General features: G+C 37.9%; 1 protein-coding gene across 1 annotated transcript in view; it reads left to right on the top strand.

Annotated features, from left to right (window-relative positions):
- Positions 1-19127, top strand: part of pappaa (pregnancy-associated plasma protein A, pappalysin 1a) — a 99355-nt gene that overhangs the window by 12214 nt on the left and 68014 nt on the right. The window contains exons 6-8 of the mRNA XM_079872091.1: positions 25-217; positions 2249-2370; positions 12288-12786. Of these exons, the coding sequence (XP_079728217.1) occupies positions 25-217; positions 2249-2370; positions 12288-12786 (814 nt within the window). The remainder of the gene's footprint in view (positions 1-24; positions 218-2248; positions 2371-12287; positions 12787-19127) is intronic.

Raw genomic sequence — 19127 nt, 5'->3', positions numbered from 1 at the left:
TGAACTTACACATTTTTTCCCCAGATGACGACTGCACTGATTCCTTTACACTTAACCAGGTGGCTCGCATGCACTGCTATCTGGACCTCATCTACCAAACCTGGCAACCCAATTACCGGCCCCCTCCAGTCCCCATGGCACCCCAAGTGGTAGAACAGGAACAAAACTTCATTACTTTAGAGTGGTTTCCGCCCATCTCTGGCCACTTCTATGACAGGTGAACTCAGGTTGCAATGGCATAGCACATATCCTAGAGACTATTTTAAGAATACATGTATCAAAATATATATCAGCATTTGTTGTGCTCTCTGGGAAGATGCAATCTGATATAGGAAAAGACGTGGAATATAAATGTGGACGTAGGCAGAGAGGAGACATGTCTAAGCATGTTCTGTTTAGTAAATATTGAAAGAGGAGAAGTCTGAGACATTTTGTAATAGTTTTTGAGTACAGTGAGAGGATAGATTGCAGGAAGTGCAAAACAACCGAGAATTCTCAGCGTCTGCCAAATAGCTAACACATGCTATCAATTAATAGCGCTATTTCTAAACTGCGTTTAACTGGCTGTGTCGTAGATACAGTGGAATTGTTCACATTGCCTTCCAAAGTCTTCTTGTTGGCACTGGATATCCACATTTCATGACTCAGATCTGTGGAACTTTGTTGGGTTGAGTCTCTTTGTTATTTTGCATCAGTTTCCTTAGAGCTGAATGCAGTCAGAAATATATATTCGTGGGCCTGCAGACGGTCCACGAGGGACCATTATGTGAGAGACAGGTGGAATTCACTAAGGCAAGCGGCAGGGGAATCCCCTCAGAGGAGCATGTCCAGACATGTCGATCTGAAACTCTCCACTTGGACCATGTGACATTGTTTACTGTATATCCATATAACATTCTAACACCACAGTCTGACTGCTTAAGCAGCACCCAGATTTGTCATTGCCCTCTGACTAAAAGTGCTTAATGAGTCATTGAGGCTGATAAGCGAATTCTCACACCAGAGCAGTCTTGGGGTGTAACATTTTTAAGTAGTGTGACAGTAGCTTAACCTTTTCCAAAAACAGTGTACAGTAGTTTTTCCAGTAACAACCTGCTTTTTTCAAACAAGTAGTGGTGTAGCACAACAAAAAAACTGTGATTCATTTGGAAGACGCTTTTATCCAAAGCAACTTAGGTTACACCTGGTATTAAGATGCGTTTTGGGTCGATCGGATCACAAGTAGACGAGGGAGACACATACCCATTTACACCTGGTGTTTTAATCTGTCTCTTTTGTCCACTTTCAACCACTTCTGTCCTGATTTTTTCGAGGGGAGGGTCTATGTGCAGGTGAATGTATGGGTTTTTTCAGATCTTTTAATCTAATGGACAAAATAAGCTTGTGCATTTTACATATGAACACGATCGGAGACGACGGAAAAACACATGGAGAGCAGCGGCTTTCGTTCCTGCTCTGACAGCCACAAGATCACGCTTGGTACGTTTGTCGTATTCAAACCAAACTTGGGGCTTAATGCCAACAAAGTTTAAATCCCGTCTGGCTAGTGCGCTTCCCATAATGTATTTTGAAGCTGTTTGAACACATTCAACCACATGAGGGTTTACACTACGAAAGCAATCCGGTCTAATGAGGTTTCGACTACCTCTGGAAGTGGTTGAAAGTGGACGAGCTCAAAATGTTGTATACCCTGTTTGCTCCTGTATTTAGCGTCGTCCACTTGTGATCCGATGGACCAAAACACATCTCATTACCAGGTGTAAACAGGGACTTACATTGCATTCAAGAGCTATAGAAATAGGAGATAATTCGTTTTTTCTTCATTTTTTGGATTTTTGTCTTTTTAGAAATATTTAGTTAAAGGCTGCAGTATTATGTTTTCAAAGTTAGTGTAAATGTCACTGTTCAAATTCACTCTAATCGAGATCCTTATTTTTTTGTGCTAGAAACATGGTTTTGATTAAATGATAACTTTACAAATATTTTCAAGACCCTATAAAATTACTTTAAGTGCAGTTTTCTGACTTTTGAAATTTGATTTTGTGGGGTCTTTAAAAGGGCAGCGTGACTACACTAAACTATTAGTGCTGATTATATTGAGTGCACTATTGTTGGTATATTTATGATTTCTCCCACTCTGGCATGCTTAACAGTTTTTGCCCCATATTGAAGATATCCATCTAACTTGCCATCTTCTTGAATTTGCTGTATCTAAGTTGCATTTTGTCTGTCTCTGTTGGTTTCCTAGAGAAGTGGGATCAGTATGTGATAAATGTTCAGAGGGTCACGTCCTTCTGCAGTACGCCTCCAATTCTTCGTCCCCGCGCCCCTGTTCCCCGTCTGGCCACTGGAGCCCCAGAGAAGCCGAGGGTGAGTTTATGTACCACCACCATCTCACATCATTTCTTCTAAATACACTTTGGCTAGACCTGCACCCAGTCAATGCTTCTTTAGAGAATCGACGTACCGACTGCATCACAGGCTATTGCGTGTGTTGTGTCTAAGATGCAAGTGCCAAAAGTGCCTGAATATTACACATTTTTTCAACTATCCCGATATAGAGAATGTGTCATAGAGTTGATTAACTCGTCTACTGTCTGCATTCCGGATAAGTGTGATTTAGACTCAAGCAAAAGCCTTGAGAAAATATTTGTGGTCTGTGCATGTCCCTGGACAGACGCTTGTGTGAATTTCTGGTCCAGAATTTGTAATGCTCAACTGTCTCTGCAACCAGAAAAGAAAACCTCAATGTCTTTGGCCCATTGAAACTCATTACAAAAAGGTCCGTATGTCTCAACGGGATACTTGCTTAGCAGAGTCAAACAAGTGTGCCGGCTCTCCTGGTCAAAAGCATGCGATTGCCAAAGTCTCATGAGTTCATGGCGGCAGCATCCCAAAGGAAATGTTTGTTGTCTGTTGCCATGGCAAATTTGCATCCCAAGAGCAAGATTCTCATTTAATATTCTTCTGGTGTAATAGGCTATCCAAACCTGTAGATCTACACTACTTGTCAGAAGTTTGGAATAATTGATTTTTTTTATGTTTTTGAAAGATTTTGTGAAATAATATTATTAGAATTTAAAATAACTTATATATATTTTAATATATCTTAAAATGTAATTTATTCCTGTGATACAAAGCTGAATTTTCAGCATTGTTACTCCAGTCTTCAGTGTCAGTCACATAATCCTTCAGAAATCATTCTAATATGATGATTTGATGCTCAAGAAACATTTATGATTATTATCAATGTTGAAAACAGTTTTTATTCAGCAAAGATGCATTGAATTGATCAGTAAAGACATTTCTAATGTTACAATGTTTTCTAAATCATAAATGGCACCGAAGACTGGAGTAATGGCTGCTGAAAATTGAGCGTTGAATAAATTCAATTTCAAAACATATTCAAATAGGAAACATTCCTTTAATATTTTAATGATATTTTGCAATATTACTGTTTGTACTGTATTTTTGATCACATCAATGCAACCTTGGTTGATCATAAGTGACTCCTTTCAAAAACTAAATTATTATACAAATCTTAATTATTCCAAACTTTTAACCAGTAGTGTACTTTGCATCACATTTCAAATTCTATAGTCCCTGAGAGAACTCAACTCAAATACAGGGGAAAATGTATTATATTAAAATGAAATATAGAGATTATCCAAAGCAAAATTATTGTAAACATCTTATACAACCATTCGATAATTCAATGTTGTTGTTTTTTTGTTTTGTTTTTTACAAACAAATTACAGCAAACAGTTTTCTGTTCATGTTACTCAACGACTGCTTTCAGACAGGCGTCTCGAACACTGTAGTCCTGTCTCAAACTCTCACCTCTAAATGTGATTTTTTTCTATGTGAGGGTGCTCAAACAAACAGATGGGGTCGATGTTTGGCGGGTTAGCATGGTCCAGGTACTCCCTGTTGGTTTACGTCCCTGTTCAGAATCCCAGTGAAGGATTTCGGACTATGTGTGTTCTTGTGGCGGCGTCAACGTTGCCATGATGGGATTTTCAAAGTCTGTGCCCATGTAGAAAAACGAGTGGCTGTTGTGTGTCAGCCGAGCAACTGCCATTGAGTGAATGAATTGCATGGAAGGCTTTCTCCAGGTAACATAGAGCTCATTGAAACAAACAGAGGAATGTTCTGATAGTGCCATGGTGAAATCAACCCACGGCTCATAGTTGGCTTTGTGATTTACAGTGTTCTTGTCCAGTGTAGTGAAGAATGATAATTCCTCACCATGTCAGGGCATTGTGACACTGGCTTCTCACACTGATCCCAGCAAAGCACCCTAGATCTCTAACAACACTTTAAATCTTGGATGAATGAATGCATCCTTTTTCTCTATTTTCGTGTGGGGTTTTTTGCCTCTCGATATGTCTTCTGCTTGTTCTCAGTGTAACTGTGAACAGCTAAGTGAACAGTTAGCTGGCGATGGAAATTTTTTCCTTTATAAATAGTCTACACAGCTGTGCTGCTCCAGAATCTGCAGACAGCTGCTTTATTAATTATTGTTTGTGAGCATGGCTGGCATAAAATAGCATTGTGTTAGGTATGCTCTTACTCTGCAAATCAGAGCATTCTTGGTTCTTGTGGGAGTTTTGGCCGGTGATATATAGCGTATATGTTTTTGTGGTCAAGTCAATGCTGTTTTAAAAGCATTAAGGTCATTGTTTGGAGGGGTGCTTTCATGAGACGATGCGTTTCTTTGCAATTAAAATTATTCCCATGGTCAGGACGCATTCGTTCATGCCTGTTTGGTCTTGCAGTTTTGAATCAAATAAATGCAGCCTTGGTGAGTATAAGAGACTTCTTTCAAAAGAAAAAAAAAAAATTACTAACCTTGGGGAAAGTTACTTTTAAAAGTAATGCTGTACAATATTGCGTTACTCCATAAAAAAGTAACTAATAGCGTTACTTAGTAACTTTTTATTGAAAGTAATATCACCTTTTCTCACCTGGGCTGTGCTTGCTTGATTGTTTTAATAACAAAAACACAAAAGTTCTATTTTTGGCAAATGTAAAGGCCATTTCACTAAGTCTCAGGCTGAAGGAAGTGCAAATCCACACCTGTACTGTAGAGGGCGCCGCTCAAACAAAGCTTTCAGATGCCATTCTGGATTACAGAAGAATAGGACACGGGAGAGGAAGTTTCATTACTCCGACTGCATCCGAAATCGCATTCTTCCCTAATGTATAGTAGACGAAAAACAGTATGTGACAAATGAACTATGTTCGAATTCACAGTACTCATAAAAGAGTAGGCAAAAAGTACCAGGATGAACTACTTCTTCTAGTGAGATTCTGAAGTGCATGGGAGAGGATTTATGAATGGATTACATTCATACTACACAAATTCATACTACAGGTGAAACTCGAAAAATTTGAATATTGTGTATTTCAGTAATTAAACTTAAAAGGTGGAACTAATATATTATATAGACTCATGCAAAGTGAGATATTTCAAGCCTTTATTTGTTATAATTTTGATGATTATGGCTTACAGCTTATGAAAATGTTCAAAATTTCAGAGATTTTGAATTTAGAGTTTGCATAAGCTGTAAGCCATAATCATCAATATTATAACAAATAAAAGCTTGAAATATCTCACTTTGCATGGAATGAGTCTATATAATATATTAGTTGAATCACTGAAATACATGAACTTTTGCACGATATTCAAATTTTTCGAGTTTCACCTGTATATAGAACATACTTTTTTTCAGAAGTCGTTAAGTAATTACTTATTCAAAATAAGTGCCCACTCAAGAGTGTGCGATTTCAGACACAGCCTCTTACTTCAGCAGTAAAACACACTTATTAGTGCGGTTGAATTGGATCATCAAGTGTCAGCAGCATAAACATTGGTTAATAAAGTGAGATTAAATACATAAAGTATATTTGTAATATTTAACATGTTTAATTATTGCAGGTTTGCAAAATATTCTGAGTTTGAATTTTACTGTTTTTGTTCATTTTGAGGATTACCGAATCTGTTTTTTTGCATGTGAGATGAGTAAATGCATGCTCACTTTAGTCTAGAACTATAATAATCATCATGTTCACACACAACGCCTCTGCACTTACTCACGATTCCTCTGAACATGAGGACAGGAGGGCTGTCAGTCAATACATGGGAAAACAAAGTAACTTGCGTTACTTATTTGAAAAAGTAACTCAGATGTTTTGTTGAAAATTTAAAAGGAATGTGTTTCTGTACTTGAAAAAAGTAATCTGATTACTTAACTCGCATTACTTGCAATGCGTTACCCCCAACGCAAGTTACTTTGTTTTCCCATGTATTGACTGACAGCTCTCCTGTCCTCATGTTGAGAGGAATCTTAAGTTCAGAGGCTTTGTGTGTGAACATGATGATTATTATATAGTTCTAGACTAAAGTGAGCATGCATTTACTCATCTCACATGTACAAAAACAGATTCAGTATTCCTCAGAATGATATATGGGTCATTGACGAATAAGGTTTTTAAAAGTGTAAAAAAATAGAATGGAGATATAACTATATTTGAAACCATTTTTTTTAGTTTACCTAGGTGTTAACAATAAGATTTTGTGGTTTGTACAATCAATTAACACTGTTTTTTGTCATTTTTACAAGATGAAAAAATGTCACCAAAAAAGTAATTCGGTTTAACCACTGATTTGAAAGTTAAAAACTGATTTGACATTGATGTTGAGATAATATATAGTGTGTACCACAGAAGAAATATTAAAACAAATTATCACTGATCTCATAAATGTAATCATTTATTGGACTACTCTAAACACTCCAACATATTCAAGTAAAACATTGCACAGGGAAAGGAGAAAAGGGGAAATGTAAAACAAAGAGCCTTATCTGCTTTATATTTGTATTATTGTAGTTCCTTTAGTTATTAAAAACAATATTATTCCATTTAAATATTTACTATATCGGTTTTACCGAATGACCTTTTGACACTTCAAAATCTTTAAAATACCTTTATATGCAGTAAAATATAATTAAAACCTTTTGGATTCAGTAAAAGAGATCAAGTTGTACTACCTTACATACTTTGGATGTTATATATATATATTTTTTTATTATTATTAAGGACTTTGGACAAAAAAAATGACCCGTCACGTCATTGACCCATATATGAATATCTATGACCGGTATTGTGATTCAAATCACATTTCAAATTCTAGCGCTTTAAGTTCATGAGGCATTGCATCTCTATGCAATTAAAATGATTCCCACGGTCAAGATGCGTTCGTTCATGCCTTTTTGGTGAGATGGTGTCTTGCGGTTTTGATTTATATCTCTAGCAGATGGAAAGGCTCATTATCAATTGGAGGAGTGTTTCCTCTTCAAAATCCTGCTTTGATGATAATGAACTCATGCAGACAGTGATGGATGCGGGTCAGCGATTGCTGTTAACCTTATCAGAGGGCACTTCACTTCAGAACAAATCATTTTACTGAAACGTTCTACGACTGGAGATGGACCGTAATTTATAAGTTCCTTGATATGGCTCTCTGTTTTTAGGCAGCACACGTTCACAGTTTTAAAAATAAACACACGCGCTCTCTCACACAAACATTAACACTTGTTGCGGAGACATGCCTGGGCTTGCCGCTGCTTCAGCGTGTAAACGGCTCTCTGTTTTCCCTCTTGGAATGATGCCCTGTTAATCTCAGTCCCCTAAACGCGCCCCTCTTACGCCAGTACTCATCCTGCGTGACGTGCCCCGAAGACCCCAGCACAGCTGCTTGGCGATCTGTTTGTTTGTGCTTCTTTGCAGCGTCCACCCTTTTCTCCCGATGGCATTGCCGCTCCACCTGCCGGCCCTGGAGTTCACCGGGTTTGTGGCTCATGTCCTCAAGCCACTCCTGCTGTTTGTATTCGCAACCTTCATGAGTTGGAGTGCCTCTCTCGTAAATCTTTATGGCCAGGAGAATTATTGCAGACAAAGAAAGAAAAAAAAAAAAAAAAAAGCATGAGAGAAAGTTAGAAAGGGGGGGGGGGGGGGGGACTGCAGATTGGGGAAAACATAAAACCCATTCTTGGCACTTTAGGCCACAGAAAATCACATGCGGTTTGTGCCGTTTGCAGACAACGGATGCAGACCAGCAGAATGAAGGGTTGGTTGGGCTGATTGAAGAGTGAAAAGAAAAAAAGATTCATGTCTTAATGACTAACAGTCTATCTGCATCTGCTCAATCTACATTTTGTAGCAATTTGTCCAGATGTTTGAGGCATGTTTTAATCATGGCACAAACAGACAGTGCTCCGTCTCCATGCTTGTGCTCCGATATATACCCGATGTACGCTACTGGTCAAAAGTCTGGAATAATTGAGATTTTTTATGTTTTTGGAAGAAGTCTCTTATGTCAACAAACTGCCTTTATTTTGATCAAAAGTACAGTAAAAACTGTGAGATATATTTTTACTATTTAAAACAGCTTTTTTATTTATTCCTGTAATGGCTAAAGCTGAATTTTCAGCATCATTACTCCAGTCTTCAGTGTCTCATGATCCTTCTGAAATCATTCTAATATGCTGATTTGATGCATTTTTAAAATTTATTTATTAATATAAATGTTGAAAACATTGTTTTTGTGCTGCTGAAAACCATGATACACTGAAAAAAGTTTAGGCTAAGATAAAAAAAATAAAAAAATAAAAAAAAGAGAGAGAAACAATACTTTTATTCAGCTAGGATGCATTGAAGTGACCTAAAAAGACAGTAAAGACATTTTTAAGGTTACAAAAATTTCTATTTCAAATGAATGCTGTTAATTAAAAAGAATTCAGAAAACTGTTTCAGTTTCCACATCAATTTTAAGCAACAAGAATTGTTTTCAACATTGATAATCATAAGTAGCATTATCAATAATTGAGCACCAATAAAAAATTATAATAACTCGGCACGAAAATAAAATTAGAATTAGTAATTATGCTGAAAATTCAGCTTTGAACACAGGAATAAATTACATTTATATTATAAATATAGTAAAATAGGGAACAGTCCTTTAAATTGTAGTGCTATTGTGTTTGACTATTTTTATCAAAGAAATGCAGTCTTGGTGAGCATTAAAGACTTCTTTCAAAAATATAGAAAAATCGTAATTATTTCAAACGTTTAACTGGTAGTACATATTTTGCTTGTCTGTGTTTTTGTGGACATTGCGTGGTCATCATCACGCTAAGGGTTTTGTACTACTTCTGTGGTTAGTGGAGTAATTGTTATAATTGATGTTAGTATACGGTAGCATTTGGCAGATCTTTTAAGATTTCTACCATACAAAAATAAAAAAGGTGGCAATCGGGAAACATGCTGTAACTATCACACCACATTGGGGGAGTGCATCACAGTATAAACATTTCAGTTCCTGTTGCCAGTAGGTGGCGCTATGATGTGACACACCCGTGTGATCAGCCCCTGTGAACAAACATTCAGCAAATGTCTGAACTATATCATAGAAGATATACGCCTTTTACTATTTTCCTTTTTTGTTGTTAAAAATGTTGAGTCTTCTGGCTCAAATACAGTAACTGTTAAACAGTCTTTAATTGAGCCTTTGATCTCATTCAAGACTCAACATTTTAAACAATAAAAAGAATCTAAACTGACAAAAGTATTCTTTAATAATGACTATACATATATATATATATATATATATATATATATATATATATATATATATATATATATATATATATATATATATATATATCCAATACCTTATAAAAGGAAGTAATTATGCCTGAAAACATTGTTTTCAGCAGCAAGGTATTGTACAACCATGTTTAAATGTAGGGCTATATTAGTTGGCAATCTAGTGGTTATAATATGGTATTACATTTGATTTATTATGTTGACCAAGTTTGGTGGTGAAGGCATGAATACCCTAAGAGTATTTTAAAGTTCTCCACATGTTCTTTTCAAACTATCCAAAATCCATTTTCACTTCAGTTTTAGATATCTCTCAGTACATTGTTAAAGGAAATGCAAAGTAGAAATGTTGACTTGGCAACTGCCTAAAATAAAATGTTTAAGTTTATATATATATATATATATATATATATATATATATATATATATATATATATATATATATAAATATATATGTTTATGTTCAGTTATTTCACTTTAATGGCAATGAAAATGACCTAATAATTGTCATGAAAGTGAAATTACTGAACCTAAATATACGAGCTTGATAAAAATGCTCATTTTAGAAGAAAATTTCAGATGGCACTTAGAGGCTTTTGCATCTGAAGTCTTCATATATATACTGTAGATATACTTGTTTAAGTAATAAAATCTTTAAGTTTATATATATATATATATATATTATTTATACAGTATATATATTACTTTACCTCAGTTAACTTTTATTTGATCTCAAGTGAAGAATAAGGGTGTTTATTTATGGCTTTAACTTGAGTTTATAATCCTGGTCACTATCAGTCACATGGCTCCAGGAAATATGCAGCTCACTTCAGTCAGAATCTGTTTACTGTTTATCAGTATCATTTACTCAGCTTGACCTCAGCTGTTTTCACTAGGCTTTTTCCATCATCATACTGAAGCAAACCTGTGCTCACAGTTCAATGCACCGCAATTACCTTAAGCGGGATGTTTTCAGCCATATAACGCCACCCCCCCCACCTTCCCTTTTTTTTCCATGAATGAGCACTTTCCTAGACAAGCTAATACCCTGATGGTATTAGCTAATCAAGTGAAAATGCAAGGCACTAATTCATGGGCGAATTGTCAGGTCACCTTGAAAGTCATCCCACCACTGCTGTGGCAGATGAACCCTGACTTGAATACCTCCGGGACAGGGTTATTAGTCCACCATGGAGTCATTTAGATAAAAGATGACAGTTATTCAACTTGTGAAATGACTACCTGATGAATACATTCATTACAGCCGTTTAGGCTCTCTTTTTTAAATGTGCTTGCAAGAAGATATGCTCCCATCTTGAAAAGTTCTGTGGCCGGTCAAATGCAGCGTAAGCAAGGTTAGAACGTAAACCTGCGGTATCGAAGACATTTTTATTGTATGTTTACTTCTATTCTGGCCACACACATACTCACAATAATAAACGTGTTGAGATGATGTGGCCTGGAAAGCCAAAAAACTCAGTGCTCAGTTGATTAAACACTGGAATTTTGTGCACTGCCCAGAAATGAGGTTAGCAAATGGAGTTTGCTGTTTCCAGTTTGGAAGTGCACAAAGGAAAAGCAGGAGAACACACTGTCTACAGTGCCCTGGCTTCTCCCCACATTTGATGAATGTTGGGGTACGTCACTCCCCGTAAAATGAGTTGCTGTTGACTCCAAATATGGCTGGACTGCAGCACATGAGAGGTAATTGCCAGGCTGAGATCGAAAGCCTTGTGCGGGCCTCATCCTCAGGTCGCTCGGATTTCTGGTTCTTGCCACAGAAACGAGAGAGAATGTGGAGGAGAAATGGACAGACAAGATTTAACAACATGCATCAAGTGTGTGACTGTGTTTCTCATTGTGCATGACTCCTTTTTCTGCTGTACCTTATGAATTATTGTTCCTGCTCCACTTCAGATACTGCACAGTACTGGGTTACTGGTCTTATTTTATTGATACTATGATGCAATGTTTCCTTGAAATGTTTACTACATCAGCTCTGTACACTGTCAGAAAACATCTGCAACAACTGAACCTTTAGGGGTACAATAACTTGTCACTGGGGTAGTACCTTTAAAAAGACAACTATGTACCTTGTCAACCCCTGGAAGGTCCATTTCAGTACTACTATGAACTTTTAAGGGTAAATAAGGTGCAAAGTTGACCTTTTAAGGGTACTACCACATTGACAAGATGTCATACGTCTAAAGGTATACTTTTGTGCATTTTTTTTTCTTATAAGACTGGATGCATTTTATTTTTTTTATTCAATATTTGTATGCAATAGGAAGCGATCATATCTATGAAATTTAAGGCTCTCTGTTTGCAAAAGTTGGCTTGGGTGCCGTAGAGTTATTATTCTTGTTTGAAAAACTGGTTCATATCCTTCGCTGAACAAGACAAACTGCAGAAATCGGGAAGCCTCAAGTTAGTCCCCCTTCTACAAGAACAAAAGAATTGCTTAATTTTTTTATCTGTATCGTAAACAGTAGCCTTTCCTGTCATTAACTGGTAAAGGAATATTGTAAAAGAGACAATGTACCACAAGTTAAAACTTTCTCAAACTGAACATTGATTTGAAATACTCTAATAGATTTTAATGCAATTGATGCATTTCTTAGGACCACCAGATGTGGAGCAGGCATGCGAGCCCAGCGTCCGCACGTGGAGTCCGCATAACGGCATGGATCTGCGCATGGTGCCGCCTCCCTGCCCTCTGCAAGGCTGCATGTTACAGCTGGAGTTTGCTCATCCGGTTATCCCTGACTCGCTCACGGTGTGGGTGACCTTCTCATCCCAGGAGGAAACAGTTCTGCCTGCCATCCACAATATCATCTTATTGACTATAAGTGGCAACAACCTGTCTCTGGGTCCCAGCAATTTGTTCTGCGACACACCACTGACCATCAAGCTGGATGTGCACGAGAAGGTGTACGGAGTGCAGTTTTTCACCATGGAACAACATTTGGAAATTGATGCTACTCTGCTCACGTCCAAACCTGACTGTCCCCTGTGTCGAGGATGCGAGCCGCTGCTCTATCGGCTCCTACGGCAGCCGCCGTTCATGCACTCACCCAAGGGCATCATCCTGAGGGACTCAATGCGGAAATACGTGGATAGGTGAGTCTTTTGGATTCAATAATGCTGTAACAAATTGCTCATTTACACCTGATGAATTAATGAATGTTGACCTTACTGTGAAGATGGTAACAGTTCTTTGAAAAAAAAAAAAATATTGCTTTATTCCTGGTTAATTATTTTCTGTCATTACATGATTTTAGGTCCTGGCTAGCATTTAGATACTCTTGTCCTGCCAGAAAAAAAGTCGTATTGACTTTGGAACTTGTCTTCGATTTGGAACTGTTTTACCATAGAACAAAAGTAACGTAATTCAAAGTTGGAGTGTGAAATGTGCCTGGTCAGTATAAGGCACAGCAAATCCCTGCTCAAATATTGCGGTGTGTCTCTGTACTTTTTCAATTCTCGAAAGAAGCCAAGAGAAACAAAGAGAAGGATGCAGCTGCTGGTTGATTTCAGTCCAGCGCCTGGCTTCAGAATGCCAGTTAACATGCTCTGCCGTCTTGAGGTTGTTCTGGCCTCGACTGGGCACCTCTGGTTTGGGCAGTATTACACTAACGCTTCCCCATTTAAGGCCAGATACTGGGTCTCTGGTCAGCGTTTCTGTATTGGCCACTTCTGGATGCATGTGAACTTAAGGGTTTAGCTTTACACATATAGTAGCACAACGTTCCAGAGTGTTTCTTAATAGTTGTGGAAAATGTGCAGGTCCAAGATTTATCTACTACCAGCATTGATTATCTTTGCACAGACAATTTTTTTCAGTAATGCTGACCCTTCTATTTCCTTTTTTTTTTTTGTTAGAAACAACAAAGTGCAGAATGTTTTCTGCACACCTGCATCCAATTTTATAGTAGAGGAGATCGGGGATGGTTGTAACATGGGGTTAGTTGTAATACTGTTGGTTTACTGTAGAAATTCATCAATCCAAATGAATCCAAACCAAATGTAGTACCTTAAACTTGGCATTAATTTACATGTGCATCACATCTATTCCGAACAAAACATCTTGCATCAGTTGTCGCATTCAGAAACGGAGAAAGCCACCTAATTTCATCTGTCACTGCAACTAACCTCAAGCATGACAGCAGTTTTTGCCTCGATTATATGTTAGAAAAGCTTATTTAGCAAATATTCAGTTTCTTCCACTGACCAAATCTTTCCACCTGCAGCCACGTTAAATACCTAGTATAAACACATGCAACTCAGCATGGTGCAGGCTTGCAGATGCATCTAATAGGCACCTTTTCCCACTTTTTCCACCTTAAAGGATTTTTTTTTCTTCGCTACACTGTAGCTGAATAAAGCAGACATGTTTTTGATCTGAGGTAGGTAAGGTTTTGGCTCAAGTAAACTGTGGTCAACTCACAGCTGGCTTTGAGAGTCTGTTTTCTGAGTGACGTTGATTCTGAGATCTGAATCAATTATAATCACTTTTTCTGAGTTCCCATGCTGAATGCATTCATTACCTCAGCTCTGATCCAAGAGAGATATTGATCTTTGGTAAATATGTTCTGACACCTCTACCTAATTTGGGTCACCCATGTCTCTCTCACTTGGCACATGCTCGTTAATTTGAATAGAAAGCCTTCGGTTTTGGATTTATGTAATATGGAACGTCAAGGTCTGTTCAGAAATATGAGTGTAGGGTTGAAATAAATCACTCTTGGGTTGACCCTGCATGTGTGTGACACTGGCCTTCAGAACTCCCCCCAGCCATCTGCTATTCCCCTTCCTGACCTGGCCCTCTTTGCTCTCATGGCTTCAAAGGGCACCCCTGCTTTGAGCTGACAGGACCCCCCTGCCAATGAGAAAGAGGCCAAGACAACTGGCCAACTCATCCGCTTTAGGGGCCCCAGCCTCCTGGAACCAGGTCCCCCTTGGTCTAAGACTCTCACCTCATGACACGGTTGTGTCAAGTTCACTGGTTATGGCATTCCAGAAGCTCCACCCTCCAACCAGTTAATAATGCAATGATTACATTGGTTTGAAGTTGTGCCCCATAGTCTTTAATCTCACTGGGAAATTGCTTTATCCAGCATACTGGATAAGTACATTTAATAGGAAATTGCATGGAGGCCAACTGACATTTCTAGATTTTGGAGAGTAAGTCAACTCTAGATCCACTAGATCTTTTGGAACAAGGTTATTTCATAACCACTTCTGTAGGCAACTTTCACATTCTCACGTTTCCTTGAAGATCCTCCTAACTCCTAATTGGTTTCGGACCAAAACGTTCCAAGAATTTGGCCTAGATTATATGTAAACCAGTTGCAAGTTGCATAGGGAATGTGCATGTGCTATACACCGCTGTAGAGCTTTTGACGTCATAGCTGACCGCAGTAATCCCTGTTTACCCGAAGTCATGTTCCGAAGGAAGATTTGCACTGTGGAAATGTTGGAGTTTCTCTCTAAATTCACCACTATAAGTTAATCTCCTTTATATGTGATTGACATAATTTATCAACCAGAACAACTAGGGATAACCCAACTAATGATTTATCTTCGTTGGTGCATTCACTTTATTACGGTAGTATTATCATCCCCAACTGAATCCCTAGAAATACAAGGAAAACCAAATCTTCTGTGGTTTCGGAAATATGACTACATGCGGGCACTGGTGGAACTGGAATTCTTTGAAACGTAGATTGTTTAGTGAGAAATCCTGACAGCCTGGTGAGATGTGGGCATCTCATTTAAGACCATCAGTAGCCGTTTTCCCAGAAAACAACTAAACCTTGTCTGTTCTTCTGCAGAAAACCCTTGTGTTGCTTGCGTATGGTGTTTCTCTTGAGGAGGTCACTTGAATAGCTGCTTTCTCTTGTCTTCGAGCACTTCATAAGTCTTGATGTGTCTCTGTGGAAGTCTTCCAACAAGTATTGAGTCTCTTTTTGGTCAAGAATTCCAGGTTGGCTTTTTATTAAACGAAGTTCTGTCTGAATGGGAAGCTTTCCTGAGCATTCTCTTCCTCTCTCATTCTCTCTCCCATCTATAACTTCAACACGGTTCCTATAAGTTAAACACAGAGAATGATCTGAGGTGCAAACAGATGGTAGCATCACACATTTAACTGAGTCAGCGTTTGACCGATGAACTGCAAGTGCAATTCTGTTGACATGTTAACTTATTTCACACCATGTCATCAACATATATTTATGCCATAAACATATTGGCGGGCCTGTTGATCTGTCAAGAGTGTCTGGCTCACATGACATCATACGACATATCATCAGCTGCACCAGTTCAGAACAGTTGAGGATACAATGATACAATGCATTAATAAGACACAGATGAAGCTCTGTTGAAGGGTGGAGGCTGAGCAGACGATGATGGCATTCTCTGAGACTTCTTTCTTCAACACCTCAGCACATGTGTAACATAGAAAGTCTGGAGGCAGATGTCTTTTTATGCAATAGGAAGTGGAACCTTGTTATCCATAGGGATAGGCATGTTGACTCAGAAGTGAAAGCAATTATCAATTACATAATGATCTGATAATTTTTTAGCTGAAATTTAAAATGCATTTTCCAGTTTGTCAGACAGCACTTCAGCACTGCATATGTTAACATGTTAACTGCTCAACACTCTGTAGTGTGTATATTTGAGTATTATATATAAAGGGTGTGTTTTTCCTTAGCTTACGGTAGTAATGCATTGGCATTAGCACAGTTACATATTGTTCACTGATCAACGCAACATATACTATAGTCTAGTGGTCGGCCGATATTGATTTTTATTTAATTTTTTTATGGCTGATGCCGATATCTTAGAGAGCGGGGAGGCTGATATACAGTCGATGTATATGATATCACACTATTGAATTTAAAGATCATAAAAACACATGCATAACAATTGCTAAACAATATTTTACATAATATTTACTAAATTAGAAATAAACAATTAGAAAAATAATTATATGAATATAATTGAGCTTGATTAAAAAAACGTATCTGTAAGTATTCATACCGTAGATGGTGACTTCTTGATTCTGTAATCACATTATAGTATTTTTCACAATTAAATAAATAAAAAATATGAATAAAAAGGAATATGAATATGCATATGACATAGTGACCAACTGGATATAGCGCTATAGTTTGAAATCAAGGATTTCAATTTTCATGTATCATACTGTGAAAGTGCCCTTCAAACAATGTCAAGAGTTGCCTTCCCTAAAATCTGTTTTATGTCGTCTTTTCCACACATTTGCTCTGTTTTTACTTCATTTAGTTGTCTTTCCCTTTTTTCCTCATTGCATGAACACTCTTATTTTTGTCCAGACTGAATGTTGACTTGTTGATCTTGGCAGACAATATTAAAGAAGGCTCATCTGAACTTTTGCTCTGGAATAAGGTATATTGTGAAAATCGGTTTGACACGTGCTGTGCTCTCTGTGTGGCAACTGGCCCGACTCATCCCAGAAACCTCATTCAGCAACACATGCTACAGCCTTCATATTGCAACTGGCATCTTGCAGGTTTCGTTTTCACGCCTAAAAGTGTCTGTCAGCTAAACAGGGTTGAGATCAATGTGCGAAATACCTGTCAATATTCGGGGGGGTCCCCATCTCCCGACTGTTGCGCAATACCGATCTAAATTTCCTCAATATGCAGTAGGCCTATAACGTTACAATATTTCATGGATGCAAGCCAAGACAATCAGTCTATAGCCGACATGACAACACACACACGCACACACTTAACAATTTTTGATAATCCGATATGCTACAGCATTCTTAAAGCAACACTGACATAGGAGGTTGCATTGGGTAAAATTGTTTGGATGCTGGATATTTGAACTTAAACTTAATATTTGTTGCATAAATGCCATGTCATTTTACATTGTGGCCTAACCAGGTGCGATATGACAAGTTTACTGCAAAAATCATTGTCTCTCCTTGAAGTGAAAATGTTGTGTCATGAGATAAAAATCACAGCCAATCAGCCTGGCATTCATTTACACACCTGAACATGTTTAAAATAACTTTACTTTGTTCCAGAAAAATGTGGGGTGTTGCAACTATTCTCCATCCCTTTCACTCATTTTTTGAGCACACACAGTATTTGCAGTAAAAATAAAGAGTCATGTAATTGAACATTATCACATAGCTTATTTAAACTAGCATAGACAACTTATACACTGAAGATAACAAGTGACTTAGTTAAATGGCCTTTATTTTATATGAACTTTTAATGTGGCATAGATATCTATCTACTGTAAATCGGAACAGTGGAATATTTATAAACATTCATTGTTATACATGCTCTATTTGTGTGTATTGATGATGTATCATGTGACCCTTTCATGCACATTGCCCAGGACTTGCAAACTCAAAAACTGCTGTGTTCAAAGAAGTTTTCCCTTTTTAAACCTCTTTCCACGTACTGAAATCTCAGCTTTATGTGTGTACGTGCCTTTTACTGCGTGTTGTGTAATTTGCTTTTCTCTGTGGAAGTATTATTTGTGTTTTCTGTTTCATTTAATGGGACTTTCACAGACGTTTTTCCCTTTTCCAAAACACAGGAAAATTGCAGCTTAAACCTCTTGCCGGTGTCATTCATGTCAAGTGCTAATTTGAATGATTTGTTTAGCCTCTTATTAAACGTTACTGCTTCCCTGCCCATTAGAACAGGCACCTTATAACTCTGCTGATGGCAGCACAAACACACTTGGCCTCAGGTGAACCTGCGGCGTTCGTAATAAACGTAATATCCGTGGCACTCTGGTAATTTGGCAGTGTTGTTTTGTTAATCAGCAGAGATGTGCTTGCGTTTCTCTCTGGGAACGTGTCCAACGTAAATGCAAATAATGAAGGCTTTGTGTATTTTCCTCTCGCTCATGTTGGCTCTTTTATTAATGACCTGTGTAGGTGTAGTTTTGGAGATGGAAAGCTGAGAGACTTGGGGTTCCTGTCTAGTAGTTAATACACATGCTGTTTTGTAGCTTTGTGGGTGGGTTGTAGTTTACAATATTAGTGGATATGAGTGTAGAAAAAAATGTAGATGAATGTTTTGTGTGTATGGCTTTCTTTGTCTTTCTAGTGGTCGGATTTGTTTAGACTTTAAGACATTACTTAAGGGGTGCAACAGTTAGGCTGTTTATGATTGCTTATGCTGGGTACACACCAAAAGATAATCGGGCTGATTTTGGGCCGATTTCCCCCCTTCCGACAATCCTAGCTATGTCCCGATTATCTTGATGGTTCAACAGATTATCTTATCAGATTTTCCCTTGGTGTGAGGTGTGTTAAGAGTGTCCGAACCTGCTCGGAAGAACGTCGGAGCCGCCCCGATCGCGAATCGTAAATATTAAACATGTTTAATATTTACGATCAGAAATCCTGATGTGTGGGGGGAACCCCGAGGACAAACGCGCGCACGTTC

Source organism: Squalius cephalus (assembly GCF_949319135.1).
Source record: "Squalius cephalus genome assembly, chromosome: 5".
Lineage (NCBI taxonomy): Eukaryota > Metazoa > Chordata > Actinopteri > Cypriniformes > Leuciscidae > Squalius > Squalius cephalus.
Note: the sequence above shows the minus strand (reverse complement) of the source record. Positions and strands in the feature narration are given on the sequence as shown.